This window comes from Nicotiana tomentosiformis, chromosome 3 (assembly GCF_000390325.3).
Source record: "Nicotiana tomentosiformis chromosome 3, ASM39032v3, whole genome shotgun sequence".
Classification (NCBI taxonomy): domain Eukaryota; kingdom Viridiplantae; phylum Streptophyta; class Magnoliopsida; order Solanales; family Solanaceae; genus Nicotiana; species Nicotiana tomentosiformis.
Genome location: NC_090814.1, coordinates 127,681,436 through 127,694,666, shown reverse-complemented (window position 1 = coordinate 127,694,666; position 13,231 = coordinate 127,681,436). Strand labels below are relative to the sequence as shown.

The 13,231-nt window shown below is 36.7% G+C and overlaps 2 protein-coding genes across 2 annotated transcripts; one reads left to right on the top strand and one right to left on the bottom strand.

Annotated features, from left to right (window-relative positions):
• Window positions 1–1,586: 1,586 nt before the first annotated feature.
• Window positions 1,587–7,991, top strand: LOC104109547 (two-component response regulator-like APRR1). Its single transcript, XM_009618878.4, has 6 exons — window positions 1,587–2,227; window positions 2,963–3,124; window positions 3,212–3,345; window positions 3,757–3,918; window positions 5,098–5,194; window positions 6,482–7,991. The coding sequence occupies exons 1-6, from the start codon at window positions 2,095–2,097 to the stop codon at window positions 7,438–7,440; spliced, it is 1,647 nt and encodes a 548-aa protein (XP_009617173.1). The 5' UTR covers window positions 1,587–2,094; the 3' UTR covers window positions 7,441–7,991.
• A 707-nt stretch (window positions 7,992–8,698) lies between these two features.
• LOC104109546 (vesicle transport v-SNARE 13-like) lies at window positions 8,699–12,075 on the bottom strand. Its single transcript, XM_009618877.4, has 6 exons — window positions 11,918–12,075; window positions 11,560–11,687; window positions 11,033–11,091; window positions 10,758–10,946; window positions 9,397–9,567; window positions 8,699–9,153 (listed from the first exon to the last, which is right to left on the bottom strand). Exons 2-6 carry the CDS (start codon window positions 11,651–11,653, stop codon window positions 9,001–9,003), a joined length of 666 nt encoding a protein of 221 aa, XP_009617172.1. The 5' UTR covers window positions 11,654–11,687; window positions 11,918–12,075; the 3' UTR covers window positions 8,699–9,000.
• Window positions 12,076–13,231: the final 1,156 nt, after the last annotated feature.

Below are 13,231 nucleotides of genomic sequence, written 5' to 3'. Positions count from 1 at the left end.
TTGATAAAACTATTTTAAGATTAGAATAATCAGTTAATCCTGCTTTTTAATTTTTCAATTGATCGAATTATGCGATCCAAGTATATATGATCGTTTTGTCTCCCAAATGGCCACGTGGCCCGCACGCCATCATGTGTATGATTATTACAGATTTTGGTCTCTAGTTCTCTAGTTGACATATACATAAAACTTCTTCAAATTGCTGAATTTAAATTGTTTGGTTAGCCTTAAAAACGCTTTTCTTAAGAACAGCAAGGCAAAGACATATTAGCACAAATAATTGCTATGAAAATGACGGATGAGAAAAGGACATGGTAAAATAAACACTAAGAGCTGGAAATCAATTTATGTAAACTTATTTTCTATTTAATCCGTGCCAAAAAGAAATGACTTCTTTCCTTATTTGAATTTTTTTTACCATTATGCAATGATTTATAGCCACACAAAATATATGTGACTCATTTTACGCTACAAATTTAAAAGTCTTATCTCTTTTCTTAAACTCCGTACCCATTCAAATGAGTTCACGTAAATTGAAACGGAGAGATTATTAGATTAGCTAAAAGAAAAAAAGAGTAGAACCACATAATGATATATGCAAAAACAGTCTATTGTTTAGTCTGGAAAATTCTGCAATTTATCTTTATTTGATTTGAGATGATGTATGCAAGCGAAATTTTGTTCACTCACGTGCCCCACGATAAACAAAACGACTTATTGAGGAATAATACATTTTGTTTATAGGGGATACATCGGTGGTCAAGAACACTATGTTCGAATCTCAGTGATTTGATAACGAGTTTTGTCAAGCTGGGAATCTTTCTCATGCCTAATTACTATTTTGCAAAAGGAGATTATATATATGAAAAAAGAGGTTGAATAAATTGTAGTAACATACTAGTATTCTTGAGAATAGTCTAATAGCCAAATTAAAAGAAAATAATTTGAGTTACAATATCAAGAATGGAATAGCCTACTATCGTCCCATTCTTTGTATTTGGTCACTGGTATTCTACTCCATCTTTTTTCTTCTTATTTTGTACATACAAGAAGAAAAGGATACAGGAATGGATAAGATGAGAGGATTCAAGGCATAACTAACATGGTTGAAGATTGAAGTCAAGTTGATTTCACACGTGGAGAATGTAAGAGTGGAGAAAAAAGGGTTAACCAATAAGAAACCTTGTACATATTGCGGGCCTTAAAGTAGAAAGTCCCACACTTTTCCTTACGATTCTTCAATCTCTACTATCACAAATTCAAATTTTACAGATCTCTAGATGACGTGGCTTATCCTCTATCCCTAGCCAACAAAAATATCCCAAATATCTTCCTCTCACAGTGCCCTTTTTGATCTTTTCTCTTTTCACTTTTTCTTCCACATTCCACGTATTACATTTCACTATCTTACGCCGCGTGCCAGCTACGCCCACCTCATCTAATCCTTGCCGTTGATTTCCCGCATTCTGCGGTTCAGATATTTTCAACCCCTACGCGGCGCACTTTAGCTTTCACCATCTACCTAAAAAGTGCTGCTAGTGTTAAGATATTTAATATTTTTCGTCGGCCTGAAAAGGCTGTAACTTTTAGACGACCACTCAGAAGCTTACCAGCCAGAGGAGACTCTTCTTTTTATTTTTCTAACTTGAGTCTTACTCTAGGTAGAAGTCTGTGTACAGATTTGTCAAAATTAGTTGTTGCTAACGTGCGCCGGATCGGTCCGACGAACGATGCTGTTTGAGAATTTATGTATTTTTCCGGTCGTTGATTCCCTCCGATGTGCCCGGAGATGTTGCTGCTTGTTTATTTAGCACAGCATAATAGCAGAAGCACTTTTTATTTGTGTTTGCAATATTAGGTGAAAAGAGATGTATATCCTTGGATTGGATAAGATGACTACGTGATCCGCTAAATGAAACCAGTTGAATTAGAAACCCTAAGTTTAATTTTTCTAGTTTCTAATTTTTATTACTTGTAGTGAAGAGTGTGGAAAGTGCTTGCAATGGAGGTTTTGTAGTATTAATTTACGGGGGAGTGGGGGTTTTGAGCTGGAATTCTGAAGACTGTTGATTTTTAAGTATATTCGGGGAGATTATGGAGAAGAGTGAGATTGTTAAGAGTGGGGAAGGGTTTATTGATAGGAGTAAAGTGCGGATTTTACTGTGTGATAAGGATGCCAAAAGCTCTCAGGAGGTTTTTACGCTCTTGTGCAAATGCTCTTATCAAGGTAATATCCAGCTATTGGAGCTCCTAGTTTACGATTTTTGTTATATTTTATTATTGACAGTCTTATAAATGTTTTTTTGTGTGTATGTGTGTGGAATTTGATTTGAGATGATTTATGTTTTTCCTGAAGCAGGTGTTAGAATTAATGTGAACAAAGTCCAGATGATTTATGTTTTATTTCTAAAGCTGGATATAAGGCCTTATAAGTACTCTTGTTGAGTGAAATAGTTTTATTCATTTTAGTTTAACTCCCGTTTATATAGATGATCGATCACTTGCTTTATCTAACATGAGCTCTGATGTTCCTAACTTAAGCATGTTACTTCCTGTTGATCTTTTTGAAGATTAGCATTCACTGTCTCAGCTCAAAGGTTCAACCATCTGCAGTTCTTCCGCCTCCTCCAACTGAGGAAACAAAACAAAATAAGAAGAATAAGGAAAAGGAGAGTAGAATTGAACCTTTAAAAAGGAAAAAATTAGCTTATACTGGCTTAGTTGGTATGCATTAATTTCCATCTCAAAATAAATGGTTGAATAAGAATGAAAACAAAACTAAAGGATGTAGGACAATTGGGCGCCAGCGGTGGCTGGGGGAAGAAGTTTGTCTTAGTAAGTTACCCTTGTTTTTTGATCCTAGGTCAATCTACAGTTGGCTACTTGGCTTATAATACACATGGTATTTTAGAAGGCAGCATTGAATGTTCTTGCATTGATTGTGGTGATTTTCGCCTTGCAGTGACTTCGGTGAGGTCACCCAGGCAGGTGATTGATGCACTGAATGCTGAAGGACCTGATATTGATATCATCCTTTCTGAAGTTGACCTTCCTATGTCTAAAGGATATAAGATGTTGAAATACATCATGAGGGATAAAGAGCTGAGGCGCATTCCGGTGATCAGTAAGCATAACTTGTATAAATTGTAACTTGATTTCAGATGTACTTATAAAGAATGGTAAAAAATTTATTTGTTATTTCCTTTCCTAGTGATGTCATCGGAAGATGAAGTCTCTATTGTTGTCAAGTGCCTCAAATTTGGAGCAGCTGACTACCTTGTAAAGCCTCTCCGCACTAATGAGCTGTTGAACTTGTGGACTCACATGTGGAGAAGAAGGCAAATGGCACGTTCTTTATTTCATCGCTTAACAATTCTCTTTCCTTGCATTTGCATTTGCATTTGTTTTGCTTGAAAGATTTATCTTTTAGCAAGATTTTGGGAAACAGGGGCTAAAGGTAATAGAAGGGCTCTAGGCAAGGGCAATTAGTAAACCACTCTTGGAATAGTATGTTCTTTTTCTTAACTTCTGATAATATGTTTCAGTGTCTTTTCATTTTAATGGATCTATTATTGTGGCATGATCCTAATGAAGAAGCAAACGATGTCTGAGCCCTAATTCTTTTTTCTTTTTTTACACCATTTTCTTAGGATGCATGCAAGGAAGTTTTCTACTGCTTTAACTTCTTAGAATGTTACGTGTTCAATGTCAACATCCATGTAATATTCCAAATGTTTCTCTTTGTTTCATGTACAGCTTGGACTAGCAGAGAAGAACATCTTAAGTTATGACTTTGATTTGGTTGTATCAGACCCCAGCGATCCTAATAGCACTACTATTTTCTCTGATGATACCGATGATAGGTCCCGGAAGAGTGTCAATCTGGAAGCATGTCCCTCTATTCAGCAAGAAGACGAGGTATTATTGCGTGGAAGACCATTTTCTCATAACATTACTTATAAAATCCATCGTTTTAGTTGTATTTTATCCCCACATTCAAGGTGGCTGTTATGTATGCTATCCTGTGACTTGTTCTTTTGAAGTCTGTTATTTGGAAGATAGCTTCAGGATTGAAAGTTGTCCTAACTAAGCAGTAGCCAAAACTTATTGTGACTTCTTGTTTCGCGGGAGGGGTTAAATTTACAAAAGTTAATACCTTCATTCTGCTTGGCTGAAACACTCTGTTTCCTCCTTCATGGAAACTGGAAAATAAATTTGTCATAAGACCTTTGACTGATTGAGTTGATGCAGGTGATACTTCTAGGTCTACATTCTTACATTTATGGTTTCTTTGGCAAGAGACCCTTTAATTTGAGCTTATCTATAGAAGAATTTTAGACCATTGTAAAAGGGTAGTGTTATTGCTAAAGCAACTTAACTTTATATGTTTTGATGGGATTTCAACTCCCAACCACACTCTTAAAGCCACTTGTTTAATTAACTTATTTAGTTGGTTCAATCAAGCCCTTGTAACTAGTGTTGAACTATTTCTGGATTTTGTCTGCTCCTTAGTTGTCCTGTAAGTTTTTGTATGAGCAGACAATACCTTTATATTGTAATTTTTGCTATGCATCTTCTTGATGCCATTTAATGAAATTCCCTTCATAAAAAAAAGAAGCGCTAAAGGAAATAAATATCAAACATCTAAGCACATTATAAAACAACCATTATGCACATACTGTTTTGCATCAATTCCATGTGACATACCTGAAAGAATGCATTTAGTAATTTTGAGTGAATAAATGGGCTTATTGCTACACTCAACCGTTGGAAAAAAATTTATAGACTTAACATAGGATTGCATCCTAATCAGACAATTATTTATCAAAAAAATATTCTGACAAATAGAAAAGATATTCATATTGCAAATATTGTGGGATGCGCCGGTGGTGCTTCATGATTGTTCCATTCATATGATATTACCTGTGTTTGTGCCAGTTCTGTGAACCAGTTACTGTTTTAAAAATTACAACAATAATTTGCTTCCTGAATGTTATTTTTTTAAATGGTAAGTTTTAAGTAATTTCTTTCTGATTAGATAGTAAACTAACACATGATGGGTGTGCATTTCCTGTCTGCCGGCCACTATATTTTCAGATTAATGCTTCCACCACTGCTGCTCCTATAGAGACTGCCGTTGTGTTTCCATCCGAGTGTCAGTCTGACGTGCCAGGAACTAATGAACGGCAGACAGGTCAGTGGTTCACATGGCTTTAAGTTACTCATTCTTTTTGATTGTTGATATAAATGAGATCTACTTCCCATATTTGCAACCCGAGGAAAATGGCGAGTAAATGATCGCTATAGAAAGTGAATACTACTACTTTTCAATAATCTAATTTTTTTCCACGATCAAGTTTATTGAATCCTATTTGATAGAGGAACAACAATGGCTTGAGGGCGTTAGGTTACCTATTACATATTGTAAACCCATATCCAGTACTCAACCCCCACCCCCCAAAGAACACGCTTCGCCACCCCAAAGATGTGTGTGTTTGTGGTGAGTTTGTGTGTGTGTGTGTGAGAGAGAGAGAGAGAGAGAGATATAGCTTGTTACAATTGTTCAGGCTGCATTTTCAATTTTCCTCCATGCTTGAAAGGTATTCAAAAAGGCATTTGAGTATATTTCTGTTGCTTTAGCCTGAACTTGTTCTGCATTTTCTCATTCTTCCATGCTTGAAGTTGTCTAGATCCTAGGCATTTGAGTACATTTCTGCTGCTTTCGCGTGAGAGAGGGAGAGCGGGAGAGCGGGAGCGGGAGAGGGAGAAGGGGGGGGGGGGGGAAGGGAGGGGGAGGGGGAGAGGGAGGTAGCTTCTTACAATTTTTCGGGCTGCATTTTCAATTTTCCTCCATGCTTGAAAGGTATTCAAAAAGGCATATGAGTATATTTCTGTTGCTTTAGCCTGAACTTGTTCTGCATTTTCTCATTCTTCCATGCTTGAAGTTATCTAGATGCCCTAGGCATTTGAGTACATTTCTGATGCTTTCGCGTGAAATTGTAGTGTTTTAGAACTCAACTATTGAAGCATAAACTATTTATTGGAGATACATGGCATGCCTAAGTTAGTGTCAGTGAAAACAACAGAAGCAGGCAAGTCTGTGAGTAGATTTGCCATATGTAGAGGAAACATTTGAGTTCATCCTGTATTCCTTTGTCTAAAGTCTGAGGAAGATATTAAGAGAATGGTGTTCTTTATTGTCGGAATGATTTAGGGCAGTCATTGAATTCATGTTAACTGAAACTACAGTTGCCTTTACATATTGAAGGTGTTTAAATAGCCTTATAGATGAGTTAATGAGCAACTTCAATTGTAATCTCTGTTCTAGAGTTCTTGTATAGTTTTATGTAACAGATCCTGAGATTGATTGCTACAGGTGATACGCTTTGCTGTTTATGCTCCTGAGAATTATAACTATCTGAGATGAACTTCCCCTATTTCTTCAAATGGATTTAATTTTAACATAACGCTTATTGAACAGGACAAATTTCCTTATTTCGTAAGAAGAGTGAACTGAAGATAGGTGGGTCCTCGGCCTTCTTTACCTATGTCAAATCAGGCGTGCTTAAAACCAATGACCAAGGAACAACCTATACCCATGAAAATGTGCCTCAGTTGAGGATTGAAGAGAAGACTAATGCAGTCGATGGGCATCTAGAGATTGAAACTCAAATGCAAGTAAATGGAGATGCAGTTGAAAATAATTCACAAGGCGATGACTATCCAAGTAGTAACAGTTTTCCAGAGTCGTATTCCATGGAAAGGTCCTGTACTCCCCCTTTGTCATTAGAGTTAACACAACAGAGGAACTCAAAGATGGAAGAGTTCTCGCAGGTGTACATGCATCCACGCAATGAAGCTCAGCGTGATGCTGTGAGTTTTCATGCACAAACTGCTTATTCCTATTTTGTTTCTGGAGCAATGAATCAAGTCATGATGCCATCACCACATATTTATCCGAAGAACCTGCAAGATCTCCACAACCATGCTAATTCAGCTGTACTTCCTCAATACAATCATATGTCACCTTGTCCCCCTCATATGCATGGGATGGCATCATTTCCTTACTACCCTATGGGCCTATGCTTACAACCTGGCCAAATGGCAACACCTCATCAATGGCCTACAATTGGAAATTCGCCTTTGGCTGAGGGTAAGGGGAGCAAAGTTGATCGTAGAAAGGCAGCACTTATGAAGTTCAGACAGAAGAGAAAGGAAAGATGTTTTGACAAGAAGATCAGGTATGTTAACAGAAAAAAGCTGGCAGAACGGAGACCTCGTGTGAGGGGACAGTTTGTAAGGAAGGTAAATGGTGTGAATGTGGATCTTAATGGGCATCCTGCTTCAGCAGATTATGATGATGAGGAGGAGGAAGAGGATGAGGAGGAACAAACAGGAAATTTTGATTCACCTGAGGATGATCCATCGATGTGTCTATGATGATTGCAATCTAGTGGAAGTTTTCCCTGTCAATGAATGGCTTGTGTTCTCAGAATTTCCTGTGCCGGAGAGCTATTATACCTCGAGGATGAAAAGATGCTTCAGTTTTGATCAACATGCCCACAAATGGAATAGGCCTGCTTGTCGACTTGCCATCAACGACTTGGTCGACATGCATGATCAGTTGTGCAGTGAGAAATTAAGAAATCCTCTGCTCTCACTGTTTTCAATGTCATGTAACTGTGTTTTAACAAGGTAAAAATACATAAAGCTTAAGTCAAAATTCAGAGAAGCAATCTGGACCGGAGAAGTTAATCGTGCTATAGTGGCTCTTGCTTTTCCCATCTAATATCACCGGAATTTAGAATTCTTGAACTATCTCGGAGTGAGGAAGCCAGAGCCTGTGATTTCACAGTCAAGCAAGGTAATGAAGCTCCAGTTACATTCTTTCTGGTAACTTTTTGAATTCTACAATATAAAAAAGGTTGGAGGCTGTATGTAACAAATAGATTGCATGGTCGACTATAAGATTCTGCCAAAGCTTAGCGTAATCATCGTTTGCTGCTTCTATCCCATAATAGTGCATGCCAATAAGCATTAATGTAGAGATGAATTTCGGGCAAAAAATGGATCTCGTACGCAGAAGGTTGCCCAGGTAACAGAAAGTTGCATTAACTCGGAAACACATTTTGGAACATTCTTGCTTTAAGTACAAATACTGAAATTTTTACCAATACTTCTATGTTATTTTACAAAAATTAAAACTTTTATGCACTACACAACCCTAAATGTTTTCTGGACATACATACCTCATTTAATTTAGTCCATTCTTTCTAAGCAATGTCAAACCGATCATTGTCAGAGACGCTAAATCTCATTTAATAATATATAGAGTGTCGAGGGAAAAGAAATAAGAGGAACACACAATGGCATCGGGTTTTAAACTTGGATCTGAAATACTCAATTAGTACCAAAAGAGGGATTAAACTCTTGACAAAAAGAGAATTAAGAAGTTCATCCAATCTTCCAATACATGTCTTCAAAGAGATTTTACAAGTAGACAACAATTCGTCTTATACGAACTCCTACAGACGAAAAGTCTTCTAGATCACTGTTATCTGATCCATTCCTTTGGAAAGAGAACCAATAGTAGGTCAAAAGAAGTTCTTCATCTACGGAAAACTAGAATATGATTATACGAGTGGGCTAAAGCAAAGGGCAAGGGAGATGAAGGAAAACTAGAATATGAGATGAAAAGTAAAGGAAAAAAAACTATCAACCGCTGCACACTGTTAAATACATTTTACAGATCCAGACAAGGATCACCAAATTCAGACATAGTAATGGACAAATACGGCAATTTACTATTATGACAATTGCCAGGACAAGAAGCACATGAAGGTTTGCAAAACCACACCATAAAAAGACCGCAAATTGACATCACAATTATTATGTGAATTCAAGAAAGTGTACTCCAACAATACATGCTCTTTTTTTTTCTTTCTTTTTGTAATTTGTAACAAATGAGAAGCACGTAAATTCTGAAAGCCATCCATTGAGCTAATGGGCCAGCTTGAAGTAAAGAACTAACAGGATAGCCAGGACCAAGACAGCAATGATAGAACCGATGATCCATTTATTCCTGCTCATCCTTCTTGACATTGTAGTCAGTATCTTCTTGCTCCTGCTAATATTATCATCCACTCCATGAAGCTGTGAAGGAAGAAACTTACTGATCATCATATCTTCATTATTAAACATTTTTAACTCGAGCTTATTTCACAGATGCCTTTTTTAGCAAAGCAAATTTGAATTAGATCTGTCAAAACATCATCTGAAATTTTCACAACAGTGACATATCAGAATTGGAGGTTTTCCCTCTTCTTGTTCTCCTCTTAGTTTCTTATTGCCCAGACTGATTGGATGCACAAGACAAAAAATGGATAAAGGGCATACCGTGTCATGTGCATGCAGGAGAGACTGACGTTGTTGATGCAAATCTTGAAGAATTGAGACCCCTAGCTCCTCGGTTTCTAGCATTGTTTTTCGACTATCCCTGATCCTATCACTCGAATGATTCAATCTCTCTGTTGACATCATCAACCTTTGCCTTTGATCAGCAGACACCTATATGGCATTGAATTAAAATTTTAACCAAGCAAAAGCATAACCAATGAAGTGTCGATCAAAAAGTGAAAGAACATTCAATCTCAAATTAAAAACTTCCACAGCATATATCCATCCTGACAGTCGCATTGATAAAGGAAATGATTGCTCGAAAAGCACACCCAAGCAATAAGCTAGCCATAGGAAACTTCCATAACTTCATGTTTAGTGTAAAGACACAAAGTATTCCCTCCCTCCCAATTTATATGAATATTCTTTCCTTCATGTGACATTCCCAAAGTAGTTGACACTATCTCACTAGTAATCTTATTCTATACCACTTTCACAATTTTCAAGATTACAAATTCGTTTAACTATTTAGCTTTTAATTCAGTGTAAAATTTGCTCGATGAGACTTGCTTTTCAATTATTAGTTTAATGTTTTTTTCAATATCACCAACATAATACAAGTCAAAATAACATCTTCCAGTCCAATATCTCTATAAAATGGAATGGACAGAGTATTACAGGTTCCAACATGCTTAAAAGCTTATACTACTTGCTATTCTCCCTCTTGACAAAAACAACACCACAATGGTTAAACTTTCCTTGTAAAGGAAAACCACTGCAATGACTCATAAAAAATGAAAAAAGAAAAGAACCTAAAGGAAAAGAAAAGAACCTATTATTGAGATAGACCCCAACGAGAAAGTTGGAAATGTAGACCAATAAAGTAATACAATGTGAGAGACGCACTATTGGTTCAGATGTCTGGAAAAACTACAATATTCGGTCTGCAACAACAACAACAACAACAAAAACCTAGTATAATCTCACTATGGGGTCTGGGGAGGGTAGTTTGTACGCAAACCTTACCCCTACCCTGGGGTAGAGAAGCTGTTTCTGATAGACTCTCGGCTCCCTTCCCTCCAAGAACTCCCCACCTTGCTCTTGGGGTGACTCGAACTCACAACCTCTTGGTTGGAAGTGGAGGGTGCTCACCACTAGAGCAACCCACTCTTGTCAATATTCGGTCTGCACAGTGCAATTATTAGCATGTCCTTTAAATTGAAGTTGCAATTGGAAACTATTAGCCAACGTCAATGAGAGTAATGAGAATTTACTAATCAATGCGTAAAGGATTAAGATCAGCATAATGTTCCTTCATTAAACTGACTAGCTGGAAAGCGCAATATGGAAGAGGGGATTACCATCATAGCATCCGCCATCCCCGATTCCAACAACTCGTCCCTTGCAGCTTGGTTTGCATTTGCTGATGTGATTCTTTTCACTTCAGTTTTTAAGTTGTTCAGATCACTTTTATATTCTCTTAACTTGGCAAGAAGTGTGGCCTTAACATTTGGAGGTAAACTCCTAGCTTCTAGGTCCATCTTGCGAATCTGGAAATGAGGATAAAAGAGCATTCTTAACCAAAATACAGAAACAAGCAAAAAAACAATTTGCCGCCAAAGTTATTCTGAATTACCAATGCTTCAGCATCATCTAGGCCAGCTTTTATTTCAGACACTTTTTGTTTCTTTTGCTCTGCAAGCGTGAAAAAAACATGTAGAAGCAGTTAAAAAGGCAACAAGGAACTAATGGTCAAAGCCCACAAGCATTAAAAAAAGCTGTAACAGAGGTCTGAAACAGGCAGAGATAGGGTAATCGCAGATTAATGAGCCCTGTGATTAAGAAGTAACAGAAGCAACTAAAAGGCAACAAATGGCCTAATGGTAAAAAATGCACAAGAACACAAAAGCAAGCAGTATCAGAGGTTTGAAACAGGTTGAAACGGAACTTAATAGTCTCGTTCCCAAACAAGTCCGGGTCGGCTATATGAATCATCACTGACCATGTTCCTCGTTTAAATTACTCTCAGGCCAACATTATACAAAATAAAAATAAAAAACAAAAATTCTTCAGAAGAAAACAAGAATGCATTTTTCCCTTTTTGGGGTAAGTAAAGGAGCATCTTTTCGTAGAAAAAGGAGAAAATGGATATATCTTTCTCACCTCCATCAAGGATACTAGCTGAGCTGCATTTCTTCGTTAAATTAGCAGAAAGCTCACAGTACTGCCTTTCATATCCTTCGAACACCTGACTCATTATGCCTTGCCCCGTTCTCAAACTTCACAAATACCTTCAGATCACATAAATAACCGTAATTTCAACCAAATTAACTATCTTTTCTCTAAATTAGGTTCTCCATTGCAATAATAAGACACAAAATGTGATCTTTTGATTCCATAAGATCATGATTATTCTTAGAGAACGGAAAAAATTAAAGCCGAAATTTATGATAATTTAGCAAATGTAAGTGGATTATGTTACTAGAAAAGGGATAAATTCAGAGATAAGATTGATACGCACCTTGACTTGATCGGGAAAAGGAGAGAAATTCGCCGGCCGGTGATCGAAGAATCGGTGGGAAAATGGCTTGGCCTGGTCGTTGGAACAATCGAGAATAATAGAATGAACTTTTGGTTGTCATCCACAGACGGGAACAGAAATGGTGAGGCACTATGTTTAGTTGTGCAAAAGACTCTATTACCCTTAAAAATCCCCCCGCCCCCTCTTTTTCTAATGATAATTTCAGAAATTTTTCTTCAGATTTTGATTTCGTAATACTAACTTTCGTTATGATTTACCTATTGCATAGAGTATATTTTTAAAATTTGAAGCTATAATTTTATAAGTATAATATTTTAGTATTGAGAATATTAAAAGTTCTAACGCATTAAGTTTAAAATTTGAATCTGCTTATTATCGTAGGTGGTGTTCCGAATATTTTATGGAATGCGTACGTAAAGGTTAATTGTGTAATATGCGTCTAGTTTGTGTGGTAGCTCATGTCTTCTTTGAAATCGTTGGGCTTGCTCGACATGTCACGCTTATTGCCCCCACGTAGTTGTTTGTAACATTTTATCCATTTTTGTTGGCTCCTTACTTAGCTCGTTAAGCCCTTTTATTGTTAGGAGCAAGAAAATTAGTTCATAAAGTTTTACGTGTTATATATATATATATAAATCATTAATTATGTATGTCCATTCATTATAGAATTATTTGGAGAGCCAGCTAAATAATTAGAGGCCAATATAATCATAGGAACTAGCCTAGTTACTATGAGATTATTTGTAACGACCCGATCGACTGTTTTGTGTAATTGCGCCCTGTTACCCCTTTTATTGCTTCACACTTAAGTGTTTATGTCTTTATGACTTGCGGGGTTGATTAGTTTCGTTCCGGAAGGCTTTCGGGTTGATTTGGACCCTTGATTCTAGATTTAGAAGTTTAAATTTGAAAATGTTGACCAAACTTTAACTTTTGTGAAAACTACCCCAAAACTGTGTTTTTACGTGATTTTGCACTTGGGCTTATGTCTGGAATTGATTTTGAAAGTACGTAGGTTGATTTGTGTTGATTTATAAAAATTTGGCAATTTTAAGTTGAAAAGTTTAACCGTAGGTTGATTTTTAGCTATTGATCTCGGAATTTGATTTTGGGACTTGGAATAGGTCCGTTATGGCATTTAGAACTTGTCTGCAAAATTTGGCGTCATTCAGAGTTGAATTGATAGGAATCTGACGCATAGTTGTAATTTTAAAAGTTCTTGAAATTCTCTTTGAAAATCATGCATTTAGTTCAATTCATAAATTTTAGATGTTATTTTTGTGTGTTTGATCG